Source organism: Myxine glutinosa, chromosome 8 (assembly GCF_964187855.1).
Source record: "Myxine glutinosa chromosome 8, kmMyxGlut1.1, whole genome shotgun sequence".
NCBI classification, from domain to species: domain Eukaryota; kingdom Metazoa; phylum Chordata; class Myxini; order Myxiniformes; family Myxinidae; genus Myxine; species Myxine glutinosa.
The window spans coordinates 77425113-77449612 of NC_136268.1; the positions used below are offsets into that span (position 1 = coordinate 77425113).

The following is a 24500-nucleotide window of genomic DNA, read 5'->3' on the forward strand; positions in this document are numbered from 1 at the left end:
CAAACTGAAAAAAAGTTCGGAAACTTTTTTCGCTGAAAATTGATAACCATACTGATTTGTTGATATTTGGGTTGAAAGTGTTCTCTTGTTTTTTTAAAAAGCAACTTATAGTCCCTATTAACCCCATATATGGGTTAAATAGGAATACATAGCATTTTTATGGCTGTCCCTATTCACCCCGTTTTACGGGTGAATCGTGAGTCACTAATACAAAAAAATAATTATCAAGTATCACTATCAAGTATTGCTTTTGAGTTGGATGTCTTTCAGTAGTCAAGGCTGAAGACTATCAGGACCAGCTGACTTAGTATTTTTTAAGCCTGTTCAGCTTCTTCCTCAAAATTTCTGCTTTATTCAGAACCAGACCTGGTCCATTGTGTAGCTGTGTCATCACTGGGGTCCTCCTTAATGAAGACACTTCCAGAGTAGTTGAGTGTCACAGCCTTCTCCTCATCTGAATGTCAGGGTGCTGTTGTCTTTCTTCAGATTCTCTACTACATTTCTCACATTGGTCGTGCTATTCGCATACCTCCAAAATTATTTCGGCTTGACCTTAAAGTTCTCTACCAGTACAAGCCCCGGTTGCTCAAAACTCGGATAATTTAACCGCTGCATAAGAGCTATCCTGGGGTTAATATTCTTATCCGATGGTTAACTAACCGACCATTTATCATCAAAAAAAAAAAAAAGTGAGAAAGAATTTCTATGACTTTACCAGGGTAGGAACTTTCAAGCCATCCTGCATGGAAAACTGGAAATTTTATCCACCAGGTAAGTAATTAAACCACAGGATAGTGCTTATCTGAGCAATGAGCAGCCAGGTGCCGATCTTCTTCAAACTTGCTGCTCAGCTGATGAGTCGAGTTTCTCGTTTTGTTTCTCTGCCTGGCATACTGTCGAAAGTCCTTCTCACTACCTGTTTCCTTCTTCTTCTTCCAAAGATGCTCCTTTTTCTGCCATGCATTTCCCTGGTAACATAGATGTTCTTCCTTTTGCCTTTGCTTAACTTTCTTTTCGGCACAAACTCCTCAACACGCAGCTCAAGTTCGTTTGATAAATTCCCCCACCCCCCCCCCACCCCCACCTCCCAAGTCTAAAGGTTTCATGTGTGTAACTGATGAAATCATTTGCTCATTGTTTGTTAATACTAAGGCAAGTACATTTGCACTATGACCTGTGTGATTGCGTGTTGGCTCAGTGATATTCTGGTGCAAAGTTCTTCTTCTTCCTTCAACGTCTGATGCATTTTGTTTTGTCAACTTAGAAATGTCAAAAATATTCATCTTCTTTGCAGGAATAGCTTGGACTAATATATACTGAGACAAAATAAGTATCGGTTCGCAATCATTCCTGTCTGGTCAGTATTGTTCAGTATCTGTTGATAATTAGAAGGATTGCCAAAAAGGCATCATATTTGGTATTATAAGGGCCTACCCGTCGCTTCGCTGATGGACCAATTAGTCGTCCGGTCTCTTGCCCCTAGAAGAGGGAAGAGAGGGGTAGTGGAAGGGGGAGGAGAGGTGTCGGGGAAGGTGGGATTAAAGGAGTAGGGGAAGGGGTAGGAGAAGAGTAGGGTAAGGGAGGGGGAGGTCAGGGAGGGAAGGGGAGGGAGAAAAAAGGAGGGGGAGAGGAGGAGAGATATACTGCATATACATCTTTAGGGGGGGGGCTTTGACAGGCCCCTCCATTTTGGGGGGAGCGGGAGGGACAGGATGACAAATTTACCCATGCAAAGAGTGCTTTAACCTCAGCATTGTCCAGGTAAAGGAAATTGTAATACCCTCGGCCACCACCACCGGGTGGCGATACAAGGTACACATTTCCATAGAGGATGTATGCTCCCCTCGGCACCCCACATCCCGTGTGGGGCCGTGGCCACATAGCCTATGTTACCCCCCCACACAAAGTTGTATTTGTAACCCGAGTTTGGAATTTGTAACTTAAAAGATGTGGCCCTACATAAGGAGCAAATGTAGACAGACAGGCACGGAGAGAAAATGGCATATATATATATATATATTTTCAGTCACGTGAAAAAGTAAGTACACCCCATGTAAAGTTTTGACTTTTTCAACATATTTCAACATCCAGCTATTTGATCTTCATTTCAACAATATTGATAGATAAAGGTGATATGATATAACAAATATCATGAAACATTTACATTTTGTAGTCCATTGTATAATTTAAATAAACATAAATGCAAATTTCACATGTGGAAAAAGTAAGTACACCCCTACATTATTTATATATATATATATATGTATATATAGTAAGTACAGTGTATATTGTTCAAGGTTTTAAATGATGTTCTCCCATTGCCATTCCATTTTATCGAGGATGACGTCTGTACGTGGCCAGGTGTGGTTTCAGAATCGCAGGGCAAAGGAGAAGCGGCTGAAGAAGGATGCTGGACGGCAGCGTTGGGGGCAGTATTTCCGCACTACAAAGCGCACTAAGGGCACCTCGAGTGTTGGGAAGGACGGAAATCAGAGTGAGGGTGCCACCAATGGGGAGATGCCTTTTCGAGGTATTGCTGGGTGTAGTTTTGCCACTTCATGCACACCGACATTGATGCTCGATTTCCAAACTTGACAAAACCTGTAACATTGTGCAAGATATTGAAATATTTATATGTTACAGCTCGTGTAGGAATTATATTATGTTATGAGGAGCATTGAGAATGTTCACGAAGCGAGATGCTCACAATGGGTTGGCCCGATCATGTTCCCATCCGAAGCCCTGGCTTATGATGTGCAGAACTCAGGTTCCAATCATACCTACCATATGTGTTTGTCCATGCTTTGCGAATCTAATCTTTTATTTTATGTAAAAATACACTGATGTCTACTCATGTCTTTCTTTGTCTTGCATTTTATGCATGTGCGCGCTTCTCCATGAACCGTAGATCAATGAAAAACAAAGTCCTAGAATCTGTTTGATATTTTTCAATGCACAAGTATGAGTAATAAATTATTAAGGTAATATTTTTTTTGCTAGTTAAGAGATACCTTTATATTGAAAGAAATATAAAGATGGAATTTATTGAACTGTTTTTCTTCATGTACACATATAGTGATTGAACCTCGTGTACCCGACAGATGATCAGAGCTTGCCATCGCTGGGACCCGCTAATGGCACATTTGGGGACCTTGAGCAGGAAGGAGGTGCCTCCGGAGGAATGCAGACACACTTGGCATCGACGGATGGAACATTTTTAGCTGATGGTCCAGGCTCAGGGAACTTCACAGATCACATGCGGGCCGGGAGCCCATACACCATTCCCCAATCCCCGGCACTGTCGCTCGCGTCGCTCACTTCACAATCACTTATTACCCCTTTGCAGTACCACTCTGAGGCCAATCTTGGTCCAATGATGTCCTCGGCTGGGCAAAGTGCTCAAACACAGGCATTGCGGCTTCTTTCTGCACCTGGGCCCAGCTCGGACCTGTCCACCGGAAGCAGTGCAGGCTACCCTGACTTCCCAACGAGCCCTGCTTCCTGGCTCGATGACGTGGAGCACACACAATTTTAAGGTCTCCGTGTGCGACTCTTACACCACCACTGAATTTTCTCCAATCAGCCAAATGTCTCCAGGGACGAATAATTTTCGGAGAATTTTGCATTAGGGACAAAGGATGGCCTGCACCTGTGCGGGTGAAACAAACCGGTGCATGAAAAGAATTGCATTGCCATGCATGGTCTTTCTACGCTTTGAGCATCGAGTGACAAAGACCTTCGCAATACGTCTCCATTCTGGGGGCTCATTGTAATACAGTGCACATGACGACACAAAAAGGGGCTCTTGTGATGAAGATGCGCCGAATGCTAAACACAGGAAGCAGGGACTGGTCCTTCCACCGGGTGGAATGGATGCCTTTGAGACTTGAAAAGAAAACGTTGCATTGGCCATTTTGTTTGGTGTCAATGACCTGTTCCTGTTGTAGACTAGTTTTAATATGCGATAGGAAAGCGAAGTTGTCCTGTTCTATGCTGCTATGTGGCCGACGTAGGTGTGACGCAGCTCGTGTGGTATAATCGAGCTACCTGAACCACGAATAGGTGCGCCAGAGCGCGCAGTAATATATTATATTCTTTTATTTTACAGCAGTTATAATATCAATGTGAAATATTTTGGATATGGAAAAGATTTTAAAATTCTGTGGCGAAATTCACGTTGTCGTGCACCTGCAGCGTTCTTGCAGACTCAAGCTGTGATAGGTATCTGCAGTATTTGGAAAGTTTATTATAATATGAAACCTCCAAAGCCTTTGGCAGATTATACATGCATTATTGAACTCGTGCATGTGCCAAGCGCCGGCATTCCCGCGACCTGCCAATGTCAAACTTATGACGTAACTCGGTGACCGCGGGCGGAGGGGTTGAGGTTATTGGAGTGGGGGTGGGGGGGGAGATTTAATCCTGGTGTATATATTTATTATATGTTTGTCTGTGTTAAGTTATTCCCAAACGTTATATCGTATAGATGGTATTATGTAATATATTTCATTAAAGAAATCTCACGCGCTTCAATGAATGATTACAATTTTACGTGTGTGTGTGTGTGTGTGTGTGTGTGTGTGTGTGTGTGTGTGTGTGTGTGTGTGTGTGTGTGTGTGTGTGTCGTTGGTTGTTATCTCCTAATGTTGGTTTCAGAAGATGGATTGGAGCCCTCCCAGGTCCTCATGTATCCACTTGCATGTGTGTGTGTGTGTGTGTGTGTGTGTGTGTGTGTGTGTGTGTGTGTGTGTGTGTGTGTGTGTGTGTGTGTGTACATACGTACGAAACGTGGAAGAGCGTGTGTCGACCTGGTCTTCTATGTATGGCAACTTGTAGAGGAAGCAAGGGAACATTTCACCAAGGTCTACATGCTTTTGTGGATTTTAGAAAAACATATGATTTGCTCCCTCCCAGTCGCTTTGGTTGGTATTACAGAGGTGTGGTGTTTCTCCCATTATCGTCCCAACACATTTGAACCTTTATTTCAATCTGGAGATTGCGAGCTGGAGGAAATGATGCCAACCCTTTGGCGTAGATGTGCTGTACAAATGACCTGAAGAAGTTTAATGTTGAGGAAGCCAGCTGGTTCCATATTTCTCAGGAAAGATTCGTGGAGAATGAAATGCAAAGAGGGGTTTGATGCTTGTGCAAAGACAAGAGTTGAGATGGACAGAGCAAACCGGCAAAAAAATTTTTTTTTTTTTATGTGTATATATATATATATATCTGCCATTCGTGCTGTTGCCAAACAAGAAAGGGCAAGTGATTTTGCTGATTTCACATGCGATACATGTCGGAGATCCTTCAGAAGACAAGATATTGCAAGAAGTAAATGCCTGACAACTCGACGAAGACGTGTGGCTGCTCAAATAGTCCACGTTTTTTGAAACACCCTGTACTTTCTGAAGGCACTGTATTTATATATTGCAGGTATATGACAAGTGTTTAAATTACATTTCCTTTCTGAAATGCATTATTAACCCCATTGAACTTAGTCAGAAACGGGGGCTTATGGATTGGGCCTGTCCGTCCGTCCATCCGTGCACAACCATATCTTAAAGATGTATGGACCGATTTTGTTCATACTTGGCAAAAAAGACAATACATTATATGCACATCTTTTTGTTTCGAGATGCGATCAAAGATGGCTGACTAGCGGCCATTTTAGTTGTACAAAAAACCCCGATGTTGAACACATCCTCAATTATTGCTCAAACATGCATTTACTGATGTTGTTCAAACGTGGCACACAGATAGTGAATGATTGCTTACATATGCACGCCATTTATTTTGGAGATCAGGTCCGAGCTGGCCAACTGGCGGCCATTTTGTTACTTAAAAGTGACCCCAGCAATTTATCAGACATGCATGGTCCGATTTTGTTCAACCTTGGCACAAGCACAGTACATTGTGGCATACACATGCACCTCACTTTATTTTGTGATCTGTTCAAAGATGGCCGACTGGTCGACTGGCAGCCATTTTAGTTGTAAAAAAAAACAGATTTTGGAAATGTCCTCAACCATTTCTCGGATATGCATTTACCGATCTTGTTCAAACGTGGCACACAGATAATGAATGATGGCTTACATATACACTTCATTTTATTTTGAGATCAGATCCAAGATGGCCGACTGGTAGCCATGTTGTTACTCAAATGTGTCCGCAACCATTTCTCGACATGCATGGATCGATTTTGTTCAAACTTGGCACAAAGACAATACATGAGGGTGCACATATACATAATATTTTGTTTTGTAATTCAACCAAAGATAGCTGACTTCCAGCCTTCAGCAACGTACAGCAAAATTACGAAAACCACGGGGGCTATGACATTTTATGTCTTTTTCTCCTTCTTCAGCCATGTTTTAGGATATGCCAGTGGGCACCTTTTATTCCTCAACCCACATAAAATTGATCAATGTGGACAAAAGCTTTCCATAATAAATATAAGTAGCGTGTGACAGTGCATGTGCTGTCTTAAAATGCTTGTTCTAAAGGTTAGCGATGGACCCTGCTCTTCTCAACACCAAATGTGAATGGAAAAACCGGTGCCTGCGCCCGAACGCATTAGAGGCACGTCTTCTGCTGAAGCACCCTTGACATCATGTGCCCTTTCCTCCCTGGAAAGTACTGCATGCCTATTTATAGCTCCATTGCGCATTACTCCCCAATAATTCTCCCTTCTCATATCTACTACATTCCCCATTGTCCATTTCTTTCCTGGCAGCACTTTTGTCTTCGGTAAGCAATCTGCATATTTCTATTGTACTACCATTGGGAAGTTAGGTATATTCCGGTCACAAAATTCTTTCCTGATATGTATACCACTGCAGCAAAATGAACACCTACATATTATTTCGTAACAATTTCTTATTCCAAAACAAGAAAGAAGCAGACGCCTATGTAGTTTTGATAACCATATGCAGTCAATCATTTTCTGCAGTTGCATTTTCTAGATTGTGGTATTGTGATATAAGCTACATTACCAGCTTCCATTATTCTAATTTTGGGAAAGCTTTTCATGATGGTCAAAATTCAATGAACAAGGACTTCCAATTGTTCACCAAATGTAAAACAATCTGAAACAAATGGTATTTTAGGGTTAGGAGCCATATTTTTATGACACGGGATAAAGAGATGGCCCCTATCACTTTATCCCGTGTGTGGGAGGTTCGGCCCATTGCATTATGAGATAGGAGACAATCATTTCATGATATTTTAGGGGACAACTATGAGGTAGGGGACAATTCGTATTGTATAAACAGGTGGCCACTTGTGAAATGCCAGTGAAAGACATCAATGAGCAATGTGTGTGAGGCGAGTCAGGAGGGGAAGCCGAGCGCATGGCAATGTGGAATGGGTCCGCTGATTCAGGCCCTTTTTTTAGCCGCGTCGCAGACGCTGCTAATAGAGTGCCCTCTGCTGTTGTTGTTGTTCTTCTTCTTGTTATTGTTCTTGCAAAGAAGACAAAACCTCAAAGCTCCACCCATTCTGGGAACCATAGCTCCACCCATTGTGGGAGAGGCTTCATATAAACAAATATCCACCATTTTATTAACTCGCATAGCTTTGAGGCCTGTTTTGTAGGCCCGTGGTGTCTTCCTCTCTCACACAGTTTTATTTCAAATCAAATTCGATATATCATTTCATTTTTCACAGTCGCTAACATAGTTTTAGACTCGGTTGAAAAAAAACGGGAAGAAAATCCGATGAAAGTTGCCCTTTATAGAACGAAATGAATTCTCAAAGGCCTGTAACTTCAAGTCCATTGAGATATATTTTTTTTAAATCGCGGCATGGTCAGTCATACACTGCCCGAAATAACAGACGGGAAAATGCCGAGATATATATATTTTGTTTAAATCGCGGCATGGTCAGTCATACACCGCCCGAAATAACAGACGGGAAAATGCCGAGATATATTAAAAATTCGTCCATTTGATGACAATCGTCACGATGAAATATTTAATTTATACGTCGTCACAATAATGTGGAGAGAGGAGCATAGCTTCGTTCACGTGTCGCCACATACGGGAAATTGCTGAGATTTTTTTTTTTAAATCGCGGCATGATCAGGCATACACCGCCTGAAATAACAGATGGGAAAATGCCGAGATATATTAAAAATTCGTCCATTTGATGACAATCGTCACAATGAAATATTTAATTTATACGTCGTCACAATAATGTGGAGAGAGGAGCATAGCTTCGTTCACGTGTCGCCACACACGGGAAATTGCCGAGATATATATTTTTTAAATCGCGGCATGGTCAGTCATACACCGCCTGAAATAACAGACGGGAAAATGCCGAGATATATTAAAAATTCGTCGCCACACACGGGAAATTGCCGAGATATATTTTCACTTTGCACAAAAATAACATCAAGTAATCGAATCAATAGGAATGTCCTGTGCCTATAACATCGACGTTATAGGCACAGCTGCATCTAGGCATTGTGTAACATCGACGCGGCTTTTGTTTCAATTAAAACTTTTTGTACTTGTTTTTGTAAACATGACCGAGGCTCGTGTAAGAGCTAACATTAATGACAAAAAAAAACGGACACATAAGACAAAATAAAGGGAGCGGTAGACAAGATGGGGAGAGAGGGGGAAGCACACAAGTACAACATTTGAGAGCAGGGACATCGGGAGATCTGTGGGAGGTCGAGGGCTTGGGGGCAGGAGGTGTGGGAAGGGGGAGAGGGATGGGAGAGATATTTAAAAAAAACACATGGACACTGCTAGGACTTCCAGGAAAGAAGTCGGTATTTCAGAAAAGTGGATCTGGGGTAAATTAACAAGGGTAGAAAAGATCAAGGTTTTGGATGGGGGAAGATAAGAGATGGTGGTGAACAGCTGTTTTAAAGACCTGGAGGGAGGAGTGGGATTGAAGGGAGTGGGGGAGTTTGTTCCAGATGTGGGAGAAAAGAGGAATGAAAGAGTGAAGGCGAGCAGAGAGCCTAGAATTTGGCAGTTTCACCAGAAGAGGATTGCAGGCAGATCTTGTGCGACCTGTAAGAGTACTTGGGGGACAGAGCACAGACAGAGCTGGGGGACAAGGCCGAAGAGGAGTCGGTAGAAGACAGAAAGTCCACGAACCTGCCTGCGGTGAGTGAGTGAAAGGCCCTCGGAGTTAGCTTCATCGCGGGAGATTCCAATGATTCTGAAAGCTTTGGTTTCAACAGCGTGAAGACGAGCTAGGTGTGAGGCAGGAGCACCGGCCCATAGGGTAGAACAGTATTTCATTGAGCTGCGGGTGAAAGCCTTGTATGTGGTGAGGAGCTCAGGTGTACCAAGGAAGGACTTCGCACGACGAAGGATGCACAGTCTGCGACTGGCTTTGGAGGCCAGCTTGGAAATGTGTTTTTCCCAGGAAAGATCATGGCAGATAGTGAGACCCAAAAGCTTGAGTGACAGAACTTCTTGGAGAGGATTATTGAGAAAGTAGATGGGAGGGTTGTCCAGTCGGTCTTTTCGGAGAGACATAGGAAGAGTGTGAGATTTGTCAGGATTGAAAGACATGTTCCACTTGTTTGCCCAGTCTGTGATTTTGACCAGGTCTGCAGAGGGTGAGGAGGCTGCGGACTGCCGATCTGAGGGATGAGGAATGGAGCAGCAGAGCGTAGAGTCATCAGCAAAGTCCCTGTTCACATTTTCAGCACACTCAGGCCTGCTTCGCTCTTTCCTCACTATTTCTGGAGCCATAATCAAGATGGCCGCCTATGGTGACCATTTATCTTGGAGTGTAGCGAGTTTTCTGCTCTGATGATGCACTGCGTCCCGTGCTCCTCCGACCCCAGCGCATTCCAGAGATATATTATTGTCTACAGACAGTCTGTCTTTGTTTTGTCTACAGTGAAACTTTGTCTACAGTCAAGTTATAATTTGTGAGGGAGATCTTTGAGAGAAAACAACAACTTCTGAGGGAAGCATAAGTGTGCAATCAAGTTGATATATGTGGGGAAATTACATGCAAAGACCAAAATTTCTATTAATCTTATTGCTTCACTACGCCCCCATTGGTGTTTATAATAGAGGACATTGATTTTTCCTTCCATTGGAGGAAGACCCTCTCGTGTTCAGGCCGTTGGTGCTCCAATGGTTGGCAGCGAGTGCCCTGGAAGCATTGACGGAAAGAGAGCGGCAATCATATGTGTGGGAAAATTGCATGCTCATTCAGGGTCACCTAGATAGCTCAGATGGCAGAGCACTGGTACGGTTTTCCAGAGGCCCTGGGTTCGATTGCTGGTCTGGGTGTGCAATTTTCCCACATATATCAATTTAATTATTGAATCCTGTTCATTAATCTAAATGTGCAATATTGTCCCCTCACTTCCCTTGCAAAAAGAAGAGTTTGAAATCAGTAGGTTACTTCATACAATACTTCACACAGGTTATGACGTAGGTTACCTCATCAGTTGCCTCTTTTTTATGCCTCCACCGACGAAGTCGCCAGAGGCATTATGTTTTTGGGTTTTGTATAATGAGGTAAAGATTAACTTATTCAATTTTTGGGGTCATGATGTCAAAGGTCATGTTCGGTGAAAATCCTTTTACCACGATAACTTGTGAACCAGTGATGGGATTTTGATCAGAGTTGGTACAAGTATGTATTATGATGTGAAGATCAACTGATTTGATTTCACGGTCAAGAGGTTAAAGGTCAAAGTCTGTAATAGGTCTATAACTTGAGAACGGCTGAAGGGATCCAAGCCAAACTTTGTACAGGTATGTATAATGATGTAAAGCTCAACTGATTAGATGTTGGGGTCAAAAGGTCAAATGTCAGATGTCCCGTTGGGTGAAAATTCTGTTACCAAGATAACTTGTGAACCAGTCATTGGATTTTGACCAAACTTGGTAGAATTATATATTACTAGGGCATGCCCGTACTATATATATATCTAAAATTATATCCCCCCCCCTCTATTTACATGAAATGGTTTGGTCCATTCGCAAAGCCAAAGCGAACGGCTTGCGAGTACGGTGACAATCCCCCCCCTCTATTTACATGAAATGGTTTGGTCCAAAGCGAACGGCTTGCGAGTACGGTGACAATCCCCCCCCCCCCTCTATTTACATGAAATGGTTTGGTCCAAAGCGAACGGCTTGCGAGTACGGTGACAATCCCCCCCCTCTATTTACATGAAATGGTTTGGTCCAAAGCGAACGGCTTGCGGAGTTTGGTAAAGAAATCGCCATAGCGTGCACAAACGCGCAGGAAAGCGAAAGAATCGCAAATTAGTTTTAATTAGTTTTAAAACATAGTTTAACGCCAACATAGTTTGCCAACGTGAAATAAATGAATACGCTCTCAAATGTGCCGTCCGAGGCAGAGTCTGTTCGGCACGTTCGGCACACGTGATAGCTCGCTGCTCTCTGATTGGTTGAATCGTTTTTTGGACATAGCTCGGTAACTACTTGTCCGATTAATATGAAACCTTGAAAAGGCACATCCTCGGGTCCCCAGCAATATACCTGGCAAGTTTAAAGTATATCGGACCCGTGGTTGTCGAGAAACAGCGGTCACAGACAAACAAACAAACACACACACAGACACACAGACACACAGACACACACACACACACACACACACACACAGAGATTGCTGGAATTATAGATAGACTAGGGCATGCCCGTACGTGGGTGCCCGTTCCTTGCCAAAAAAAAAAAATAACGCTACCCGTACGCTCTACCCCGCCTGTACGCCCGTACGCCCGTAAACAAAAAAAACAACGCTCTTCGCTTCCGCCCTTCGCTCTGACTGAATTGGGAGAAATAATGCGCATAAGAAATCGAGAAATTATTATTTTCTCCGGAAGAAATCGAATTACGAACCGTAATGGCGCACGCGCTCGGCTCGGCTCGCTCTCACATCGGCCACGCCTACGCAATAACGCGTTCTGTGATTGGCTGCCGGAAGTGCAGTCTTCACTGTCCGGAAGGTCGCAAATCGCAGTTACGATGAATCGCAAATTAGTTTTAATTAGTTTTAAAACATAGTTTAACGGCAACATAGTTTTCCAACGTGAAATAAATGAATACGCTCTCAAATGTGCCGTCCGAGGCAGAGTCTGTTCGGCACGTTCGGCACACGTGATAGCTCGCTGCTCTCTGATTGGTTGAATCGTTTTTTGGACATAGCTCGGTAACTACTTGTCCGATTAATTTCAAACCTTGAAAAGGCACATCCTCGGGTCCCCAGCAATATACCTGGCAAGTTTCAAGTATATCGGACCCGTGGTTGTCGAGAAACAGCGGTCACAGACAAACAAACACACACACAGACACACAGACACACAGACACACACACACACACACACACACACACACACACAGAGATTACTGGAATTATAGATAGATGATGCAAAGATTCGATTTTGGGGTAAAAAGGTGAAAGGTCAGAGGTTATGTCAGGTAAAAATGTGATAACTTTAGAAGGGATTTAAATCGAACTTGGTACAGTATGTATCATCATGTAAAGATAAAATAGATTACATTATGGGGTCAAGAGGTTAAAGCTCAGAGGTCACATTAGGTAAAAAAATTCTGGTAATGCGCTAACTTGTGAACCAGTGATGGGATTTTGACCAAACTTGGTATAAGTATGTATTATGATGAAAAGATTAATTGATTACATGTCGACATCAAAGGTCAGATGTCATGTCAGGTAAAAAATGTGATACTTGAGAACATCTTAGGGGATTTAACTCAAACTTGGTACAAGTATGTATAATGATGTAATAATGTGGGTGGAGGTATATTGATCGACGTCACGACATCGAAGAGTGATGTTCTAATTTTTAATGCATGTTTTGGCTTGTCACATATGTGTCTGTCATATCAACTAGAAAAGAGTGATTCAGCCCATCTCCCCCCCCCCTTGCCCCCCCCCCTCTGCTTCCCACCCCACCAGTTTTCTGACCAGCTCTAAATCAATTGCATTAAATTTTGATGAACCATTGACGTACGAGGAAATCATAACTATGTGATGTGTGCACCACTCCACTTCATCGTATTATCATCTCAACATACCATACTCTTCACATAGCGTCGGCGCTGCCGGTGCAGTTTGTTGGCAACAGTCAGGGCAGGAATTTGTAATTTGTTCAGGGTGCCCGCAATAACTCCCCTACTCATGGCGAAGGACACCGTGGTGTCTTTAATGTCCACCAACTAATGCTGGCAGATGGAACACTCACCGACACATCAGTAGCATGAAATACTGGGAAGATCTGCATTGAAGTGGTCAAGCTTTTGCATTGGATGGAAGAATTCTGGCCAGCTTTGTCAAACAGGAAATAGATCCTTCATCATATGTATGAAATAATCTCATGAGATAATAAGAGAATTAATTAGATAAATATAGTTCCTAATCAATACAAGAAGTCATCTTGTTATTACTCCAGTGAGTGTGGTCAGGATCGATGATCTAGTTTAGTTCCTCATCTTCCCACCATCTCTCTGTAATGTCATCCATTACTGTTCTTTCATTTCCAATTAGCTTACTTTCAATCATCAACAAGGTCATGGAATCTATCATAGCAGTTGATATGAAATCCTTCCCTTTCTACAACCTCATCTCAGACCACCCGTTTGTTTCAGACAGGGTCACTCCAACTTGAACATTCTGCTTCTCCTCACCCAACAATGGATAAAGGTCCTCACTCCTCAATGTCAGACAAAATCAGGGCTGTCTTCCTGGACATATCTCCAGCTTTAAATACAGTATGGCCTCCTGTCTTGCTCTCCAAACTGTCTGCCTATATTGACTCCAAGGTCAACTCCACTCGTGGATTACTGACTTCCTCCACTCTTGTTGCCAATGTCTATTCTCACAGGAACCCTTTCTTCGATCTCCTCGGGCTGCAGTGCCCCAAGGCAGTGTTCTAGGCCCAGTCCTAGTCTTAATTTTCATCAATGATCACTCTGACTCTTTGGAAAATCCTCCTTATCTCTTTGCTAATGACCCACCCTCTGCCATGACATCACTCATCATTCAGAAAGGTAGTGGCCTCTTCCCTCTCCTCAGACCTTGACATAATGACAAACTTGTCAATTCTAAAAAAATCCTTAGAACCCTAAGAAATCCAACACACTCACTCACTTTCATTCATTCATTCATTAATTCATTCACTCTCACTCTCTCTCTCTCTCTCTCTCTCTCTCTCTCTGAAAGGAGCATACCGCAAACCCTCACATTGACTTTCTCAACAACTCTCAAAGAAGTTCAGTCACTCAAGCTCTTGGGTCTCACTCTTTGGCTCTTGGTCCACATTTTTTATACTTATTTAATATCTTCCGATTATTTATTTAATGCAAATGAGGCACCCTGCTCGTATTGTGGAGTTTCTGATATTTCTCACAGACAGACAGACATATATATATATATATACAGCAGACCCCCTGTTTGCAGGGGTTACGTTCTTGAAAAACCCCGCAATGGGCAAAACCACGATGCGCAAAGTTAAGATCTTATGGGAAAAATAGGGTTAGGGGAACCAATTCTAAAATGTATCGACTTTTTTGGCTAAATTACAGTCTTAAAAATGAAAAACGCTTACAATTGTACTTGCTTTTGAAGATGATGATGATGATGATGATGATGATGATGATGATGATGATGATGATGATGATGAAGGGCATTAGACGTTATTGAGATGAAGACGTGAAGGAGGTGATTCTCGTCTGCTTCACCTTGATCTGTATGGCCTTATACACCTCCTTATAGGGTGCCATGACAGCGTCCATCTCTCGCTTTAATTTCAAGCACCTCTCCATGAAATGGTCGACTTCAAAGAAATGGTCGACATCAAACCAGCCTTTACTGGCAATGAAGGTGCCCTTCTGCGCACACTCAGAATCAACGTCGTGTTTGCATAACCGCATGGCCTTCTCTCTCACCACAGCACCACTGAGGGACATGCCTTTCTGTGTCTCATCCTCCACCCACACACACAAAGTTTTTTTTCCATCTTTTCAAGGATGGGATCACGACGGCTCACAAACGACCTTTTTGCACTCGATGGAGCACTGGCCCTAACACTTCCTCTGATTTTGGCTTCATTTTTTTTTTATGTAACGAATCGTCGATTCGTTGACGCCATAATAGTCAGGTTCACAATGTTAACAAATATGATTTCGTTCAAAATTTTGGGATTAGCAAACCTGTACATTTTTGGAATCATCAGAGCATGGAGAATCCGAAAATCCATGTTGGCATTTGCACAGACACCTGCATGGCCGCCATTTTGGATTTTCAAAATGGCCGCCATAAAATACATATTTTGCGCTATCTCGGCTTCTAGTCAACCTAGAAACTTAATTAAATATGCCAATCCTATGTTTTCTGGGTCAAGGAATCCAATAAAGGCCTCAAAATAGTGCTCAGGATTATAGAAAAGCAACAAACAAAGGTAATTGAAAACCATTGTCTTTATATTTGTGATATAACTGCATTACATAATACATGATATTGCAAGTCCTTTGAAGTTATAGGTATGGGTTTATAAAGCAAGAAAGCAGCCTTGTTAGTATCAGATTGAACTATAAGTCCTATACACAGGATCTACTAGGTCTATACTGTTCAGGAATATGCTTGAACAGATCTTCATCACTGTCCTGAGTGTCATCTGGAAAGTCCTAAAAGTGAAGCAAGTGTTAGGATTAGAAGACTAATGATCCCACCAATGGTTTTCTTTACCCAGAAAACATAGGATTAGGATATTTAAATAAGATTCTACGTTGACTACAAGCCGAGATAGCGCAAATTATGTATTTATGGCGGCCATTTTGAAAATCCAAAATGGCGGCCATGCAGGTGTCTAGGCAAATGGCAACATTAATTTTTGGATTCCTCATGCTCTGAATATTCCAAAAATATATAGTTTTGCTAATCTCCAAAAATTTTGAACGAAAAAATATTGTGAACCTGACTGTAATGGCATCGATCGCAGAAGCACTCACTCCGCTGGTCAGCTTGTCCAACACGTCCACTTTCTCTAAAAGTGACATCACTTTCCTTTGACTTTTTCCCCTCAGGAATTCCATCAGCTCCTACATTATGCTCAGTAGACATCATGGAGTCCTGCACCGTAAATAAAATACCAGCGAAAACTAAATCACGCAATACAGTACAATCACACGACATCCAACTAAATCACGCGATATCCAACTAAATCACACGATATCCAACTAAATCATGTGATATCCAACTAAATCACACGATATCCAACTAAATCATGTGATATCCAACTAAATCACGTGATATCCAACTAAATCACGCGATATCCAACTAAATCACACGATATCCAACTAAATCATGCGATATCCAACTAAATTACACGATATCCAACTAAATCATGTGATATCCAACTAAATCACGTGATATCCAACTAAATCACGTGATATCCAACTAAATCACGCGATATCCAACTAAATCACGCGATATCCAACTAAATCACGCGATATCCAACTAAATCACGTGATATCCAACTAAATCATGCGATATCCAACTAAATCATGCGATATCCAACTAAATCACGCGATATACAACTAAATCACGTGATATCCAACTAAATCACGCGATATCCAACTAAACCACGTGATATCCAACTAAATCACGTGATATCCAACTAAATCATGCGATATCCAACTAAATCACGCGATATCCAACTAAATCACGCGATACACAACTAAATCACGCGATATCCAACTAAATCACGTGATATCCAACTAAATCATGCGATATCCAACTAAATCACGTGATATCCAACTAAATCATGCGATATCCAACTAAATCACGCGATATCCAACTAAATCACGCGATATACAACTAAATCACGTGATATCCAACTAAATCATGTGATATCCAACTAAATCACGTGATATCCAACTAAATCACGTGATATCCAACTAAATCACGTGATATCCAACTAAATCATGTGATATTCAACTAAATCACGTGATATCCAACTAAATCACGTGATATCCAAGTAAATCACGCGATATCTATCTATAATTCCACTAATCTCTGTGTGTATGTTTGTTTGTACGTTTGTTTGTTTGTTTGTATGTCTGTGACCGCTGTTTCTCGACAACTACCGGTCCGATATACTTGAAACTTGCCAGGTATATTGCTGGGGACCCGAGGATGTGCCTTTTCAAGGTTTTAAATTAATCGCAGAAGTAGTTACCGAGCTATGTCCAAAAAACGATTCAACCAATCAGAGAGCAGCGAGCTATCACGTGTGCCGAACGTGGCGAACACACTCTGCCTCGGATGGCACATTTGAGAGCGTATTCATTTATTTCCCGTCGGCAGACTATGTTGCCGTTAAACTATGTTTTAAAACTAATTATAAAACTAATTAAAACTAATTTGCGATTCATCGTAACTGCGATTTGCGAACTTCCGGACAGTGAGGACTGCACTTCCGGCATCCAATCACAGAACGCGTTGTTGCGTTGTTGTTGCGTGTTTTTCCTTTTCATTTTTTTCATTGAATTGATTGATTCCTTGCGCTTAAATTGCAAACAGCCAAAATACGTTGGCGCTAATTGAATAATTGGGCATTAACCCTAAATGGCGAATAATCGTAACTGCGACATGCGAACTTCCGGACAGTGAGGACTTCACTTCCGGCCTTACGAAAGTGCCGACTTACTGTCTCGATTGTATCTTCCCACTGTCTTATTGTTATATCTATCTATTCTATCTATCTATTCTATTCTATTACCTATTCTATTATCTATTATACAATGCCCCAATCGAGTCGTCGTTTACGAGAACGAAGGAACGAAGCTGCACAGCGTGCACGCGCAATGGAATCTGACGAAGAACGAGCTGCTCGCCTGACACGCGACGTTACGCGCGTGACAAGTCGTCGTGCAGCTGATACGGATGAAGAACGGACTGCTCGCTTGGCAGACAACACTCGACGCATAACAAGTCGTCGTGCAGAAGAAACGGATGAAGAACGGACTGCTCGCGTGGCAGACAACACTCGATGCATAACAAGTCGTCGTGCAGAAGAAACGGATGAAGAACGGACTGCTCGCGTGGCAGACAACACTCGACGCATAACAAGTCGTCGTGCAGAAGAAACGGATGAAGAACGGACTGCTCGCGTGGCAGACAACACTCGACGCATAACAAGTCGTCGTGCAGAAGAAACGGATGAAGAACGGACTGCTCGCGTGGCAGACAACACTCGACGCATAACAAGTCGTCGTGCAGAAGAAACGGATGAAGAACGGACTGCTCGCGTGGCAGACAACACTCGACGCATAACAAGTCGTCGTGCACAAGAAACGGATGAAGAACGGACTGCTCGCGTGGCAGACAACACTCGACGCATAACAAGTCGTCGTGCAGAAGAAACGGATGAAGAACGGACTGCTCGCTTGGCAGACAACACTCGACGCATAACAAGTCGTCGTGCAGAAGAAACGGATGAGGTACGGACTGCTCGCTTGGCAGACAACACTGGACGCGAGACAAGGCGTCGTGCAGAAGAAATCCCTCACCAGCGAGAAGACCGGCAAGTAAGGGATGCCCTGCGCCATCAGGATGTACACCGTGTGAGACTAGAGCAGGCTCGCCATGACAATCGCAACCTTGCTCGATACGATGATACCGATTTCTTCCGAGAGGTACTTCATGGTGAGTACAGGCACGCGCTGAGCAGGACCTCAATATTTCAATGCACTAAATGCTCGCATTGTGCTGCTTTGGTGTGGAATGAGGAGAGAAGAGGATTTTGCTGCAACCACGGCAAGGTCGATCTTATGCATGATCCTACGAATCCAAAACCCGGTTCAATTCCATCACATCCTCCAGATGCTATTAAAAACCTTTTCCTTAACCAGGCCTTTGTGAAGCACGCGAAACAGTACAACAACGCGCTGGCAATGGCAAGTATCGGTGTCCGAGAGATACGTATGCCTGGCTTCAATCCTGGAGTGCGCATACAAGGTAAGGTTTACCATTACATTGGTGCTCCTCTTGCCGATCTGGGTTGTACCCCACGCTTTGCTCAGATCTACTTTCACGATCCAGCCCATGAGCTGGATTATCGTCGTGCCCACACCTCGAACAGTGGCCTGAATGAGCAGTTTTTGCTAAGAGCACAACAGGCCATTCATGAGTGCAACCCATACGTCCAGCAATTCAAATCAGCCATTGAGTATGTGGTTCATAATGATAGCGCCAATGAACTGAATATTGTGTTAACAGGTCGCACGCGGCGCCGAGACCTTCATCATGGTACCGTCAACCTTCCCTCCCCAGACAGCGATGTGGCTGTCATTGCTCCAGGGGCAATGACAACTGAGCAGTTTGGAAGGCTGGCAGTCGCTGTTCACCTCAGAGGAGGAGGTTTACAGACAATAGACGCCATGCATCCAGCGTATGACCCACTATCATACATACTTCTGCTACCCTGCGGCTCTCAGGGGTACCACACTGAGTTGGCAGGGACAACGCCAACAACTTTCTACCGCTACCATCTACAAGTACGTGATCCTACTCATCACTTCAATCTACTGCTTCGTGGTGGAAGGTTGACACAGCAGTACGTATGCGACATGATGGCAAAAATTGAGTCACACCGTCTCACTTGGATTCGCTGCAACCAGAAGTCAATTAAGGCAGAAAAGTATAAGATCATCATTGATGCGTTGAACAGTGATGCTGAGGTGCTACCTGGACGCCTCACCATTCTGCCACCGTCAATTTATGGGTCGCCACGTTGGTTTGCCAAAGAGTTTCAGGATGCAATGGCTTTAGTCCGAGTCAAGGGAAAGCCAGACTTTTTCCTAACATTCACCTGCAACCCAAAGTGGCCAGAAATTAAAGAATCGGTTTTTGAGGGTCAGCCACCCAATGCAAGACCTGATATCATCGCCCGGGTGTTTCATATGAAGGTGGAAGCACTCCTCGCAGACTTCCTCAAGCATGACATCTTGGGGCATGTGGACGCTTACGTGATGGTGAAGGAAACGCAAAAGCGTCACCTTCCCCATATACACATGCTCCTGACCCTGGTACCTCGCGACAAGCCCAGAACACCAGCAGATGTCGATCGCGTGGTCTCTGCTGAGATTCCTGACAGACTCACAAATCCGGAACTACACCGTATTGTGACATCACACATGATTCACGGCCCATGTGGGGAATGGAACATCTTGAGCCCTTGCATGGCAGACCGGAAGTGCACAAAGGACTATCCCAAAGCCCTACGACAAACGACAAGCTTCTCTGATGACTCCTATCCCCTGTACAGAAGACGGGCAGAAGCTGTACCTGGTGATCCCATCATGAAGACAATACGAGGCGGTGCTAACGTATTAGTTAACAATGCATCGGTTGTGCCTTACAATCCATATATTGTCCTCAGGTACGATGCTCACATCAACCTTGAGATCGTCTGTGCTGTCACCTGTGTCAAGTACCTGTACAAATACCTTGAAAAGGGCCCGGACCAGTGCCTGGTCAGACTTGAGCCTCATGAGAGGATGCGAGAGGCATTACGACATGATGAAGTGGCACGCTACGAACTAGGGCGTTACATCACCGCATCTGAGGGATACTGGCGCATATACGATTTCCCCATTCAACGCAAGTACCCACCAGTCGAGATGCTGGCACTCCATCTACAGGATGAGCAGGTGATCACGTTCAATGACGAAGGTGCCGTACAGAACGTGGCAGAGTCAGGACCCCCTGCAACAACCCTCACCGCCTTTTTCGAAGCCATGAATCTCCATCCACACATGCGTCATGTTCTATATCCAGATGTATTCCAACACTTCACCTACTTGAGGAAAAGGTTTCAATTGCGGAAGAGAAGGCTGAGTTTCCAGGATAACCGTAAGGCTGATACGGTTGGGCGGCTCCCCATTATTCCCGTCAACTCACATACTGCCGAGTTGTACTATCTCCGCATGCTACTGTACCGCGTGCCTGGCCCCACATGCTTTCAGGATCTCCGTCGTGTTGGTGGTAGGGTCATGGAGACCTATCTGGCAGCCTGCATTGCATATGGCATCATTGACAATGACCAGGAGGTGAATTCTGTTATGGAAGAGGCTGCAAATATTGCATTTGGCCCTGCAGTCCGCGAAGTATTTGCCAACATGCTCATATTCGTTCTCAGAGGCAACCACGTGCAGTTCTGGGAAAGGCACAAGTATGTGCTGTGCGAGGACTTCATGCGTGCAGCAGGTGTGAATGAACCAAATGGACGCATTGTGAGTGCAGTGCTACAAGAGCTGAGGAACAAAGTTGAGTGCCACGGCTTTTCGCTCAGTAAGACCTTTGGCCTTCCTGAGCCTGAACCAGTTCATTTCCAGTCTCGCATTCCGCGCGTCATCGAGCACGAAACAGTGCACAATATAGGAGAACTTGAGGCTCACATCGCTCAAACAGAGTGCCTTCTTAATGACGAGCAGCGCGTTGTTGTCGATACAGTGATGCGGAGTGTGGAACACGGACATGGCTGCATGCTTGCAGTTGATGCAAGTGGTGGGACTGGGAAAACATTCACATTGTCTCATATACTCAACAAAGTGCGAGCAATGGGCAAAGTGGCTCTTGCAACTGCTGCAAGTGGTATTGCAGCTACGCTGCTGCCTAAAGGGGCCACCTTCCATAGTAGGACCAAGTGTCCTCTCATTCTCACTGATGAGTCCACTTGCAACATCAGTGAAAATGACACCACTGCAGCACTCATACGCATGACTAATCTAATGGTGGTGGATGAGGTTTCAATGATGGATCGTCGCGCATTGGAGGCAGCAGATCGAACATTCCAGTGGCTTCGGGGCTCAGAGGACCCATTTGGCGGCATCGCAATGGTTTTCAGTGGTGACTGGAGGCAGATCCTTACTGTTGTGCCACACGGTAGCCGTATTGACATAGTTGGAAGGTGCTTCAAGAGCTCATACCTGTGGAGAAAAGTGCAGATACTTCGTCTCAGAGTAAACATGAGGATCATGCAGGGTGCTGGAGAACAACAGGACGAATCTGATTTTGCAAAATTCCTGCTGGATCTGGGTGAAGGGAAGATTCCTGTCAATCCAGAAGAGGGTGAATTTGCTATTGAGCTCAGGGAACCGCTCATTCTTCCAGGTGAAAAACTTCAGGATATTGTCACTTGGGTGTACGAAGACTTGCATAACAACATTAGCAACCCCAAGTGGCTATGCGAGCGTGTTATACTATGTCCGACCAATTCCGAAGTCGATCAGGTAAATGCCTACATGACGACCATATTTCCAGGGGAGGAACATGTTTGCTGTAGCGTCGATACAGCGGAATCTGAGGGTGATCATTTGTATCCGCCTGAGTTCCTGAACACCCTCTGTCCATCTGGTATGCCGCCACATCGAATCTCTCTCAAGGTGGGTATGGTAATCATGCTGCTGCGAAACTTCGACCAGCAAAGCGGGCACTGCAATGGCTCAAGGTACATCATACTTCAGATCCTTCCAAATCTGTTGGTTGCACAATCTGTGATGGGTGTCAATTCTGGACGCACATTGCTCATTCCACGCATAACCTTGAGTCCATCTGACAACATGTTCCCGTTCACTCTGCGGCGTCGGCAGTTTCCGGTACGACCCTGCTTTGCCATGACTGTGAATAAATCCCAAGGACAGTCGCTACACCATGTTGGGATCTTCTGCACACGAGACTTCTTCAGCCATGGTCAGTTCTACGTGGCGGCCAGTAGGGTTGGCAGATCCAGCAGCCTCCGCATTCTTGCCCTGGACGAGGAAACAAAGAAGAAGCGCCGTTTCCTCAGCAACGTTGTTTATGAAGAGGTGCTAACGAGATAACGGTGTGTACAATGTACATGTAGACAATTTTTATTATTATTTATTTATTGAAGAAAAATTGTTTCGAAACGAATTCATCAAAAAAAGTGCACAACTTCTTTTGCCAGTCGTACACCATGTGAGGATCTCCTGGAGAAGTGCCGTTTCCTCAGCAATGTTGTTTATGAAGAGCTGCTAACGACATACAGGTGTGTACATGTGGACAATTCTTATTATTTATTTATTGATTGAAGAAAAATTGTTACGAAAAGATTTCATCAAAATAAGTGCACAACTTCTTTTGCCAGTCGTACACCATGTGAGGATCTCCTGGAGAAGTGCCGTTTCCTCAGCAATGTTGTTTATGAAGAGCTGCTAACGACAGACAGGTGTGTACATGTGGACAATTCTTATTATTTATTTATTGATTGAAGAAAAATTGTTACGAAAAGATTTCATCAAAATAAGTGCACAACTTCTTTTGGCAGTCGCTACACCATGTTGGGATCTTCTGCCCAAGAGACTTCTTCAGCCATTGCCAGTTCTACGTGGCGACCTGTAGGGTTGGCAGATCCAGCAGCCTCCGCATTCTTGCCCAGGACGAGGAAACAAAGAAGAAGCGCCGTTTCCTCTGCAATGTTGTTTATGAAGTGGTGCTAACGACATAAAGGTGTGTACAATGTACATGTAGACAATTTTTATTATTCTTTGTTTGGGAGGGAGATGGGAGGGTGATGGGGCAAGGTGATGGGGCAGGGTGATGGGGCAGGGTGATGGGAGGGTGATGGCAGGGTGATGGGGGGGTGATGGCAGGGTGATGGGAGGGTGATGGCAGAGGGTGATGGCAGAGGGTGATGGGAGAGTGATGGGAGGGTGATGGGGGGGAGATGGGAGGGTGATGGGGCAGGGTGATGGGGCAGGGTGATGGCAGGGTGATGGCAGGGTGATGGGAGGGTGATGGCAGGGTGATGGGACGGTGATGGGACGGTGATGGCAGAGGGTGATGGCAGAGGGTGATTGCAGAGGGTGATGGCAGAGGGTGATGGCAGAGGGTGATGGCAGAGGGTGGTGGGAGGGAGATGGCAGGGTGATGGGAGGGTGATGGGAGGGTGATGGGGGGGAGATGGGAGGGTGATGGGGCAGGGTGATGGGGCAGGGTGATGGCAGGGTGATGGCAGGGTGATGGGAGGGTGATGGCAGGGTGATGGAAGGGTGATGGCAGAGGGTGATGGCAGAGGGTGATGGCAGAGGGTGATGGCAGAGGGTGATGGCAGAGGGTGATGGCAGAGGGTGATGGCAGAGGGTGATGGCAGGGTGATGGGAGGGTTATGGCAGAGGGTGATGGCAGAGGGTGGTGGGAGGGAGATGGCAGGGTGATGGGAGGGTGATGTGAGGGTGATGGGGGGGAGATGGGAGGGTGATGGGGCAGGGTGATGGGGCAGGGTGATGGGGCAGGGTGATGGGAGGGTGATGGCAGGGTGATGGGAGGGTGATGGGAGGGTGATGGGAGGGTGATGGCAGTGGGTGATGGCAGGGAATTAACATTAACGAATAAAATTTGTAATGTAATAATTTGTAATAATTTGTAGTAATATAATAATAATAACGAATTCTGCTCTGTTTCAATTCTGTTTCAATTTGCTGATATGCTTTGCAAACCTTTTTTTTTTT

At 44.4% G+C, this 24500-nt stretch overlaps 1 protein-coding gene and 1 long non-coding RNA gene across 2 annotated transcripts in view; both read left to right on the plus strand.

Annotated features, from left to right (window-relative positions):
- Window positions 1-3818, plus strand: part of LOC137432605 (LIM/homeobox protein Lhx3-like) — a 191360-nt gene extending 187542 nt beyond the window's left edge. The window contains exons 5-6 of the mRNA XM_078782832.1: window positions 2362-2530; window positions 3102-3818. Coding sequence (XP_078638958.1) covers window positions 2362-2530; window positions 3102-3535 — 603 coding nt within the window. The 3' untranslated portion in view covers window positions 3536-3818. The remainder of the gene's footprint in view (window positions 1-2361; window positions 2531-3101) is intronic.
- The window catches only part of LOC144893157 (uncharacterized), a 263609-nt gene that overhangs the window by 221177 nt on the left and 17932 nt on the right, over window positions 1-24500 (plus strand). The window lies entirely within an intron of this gene.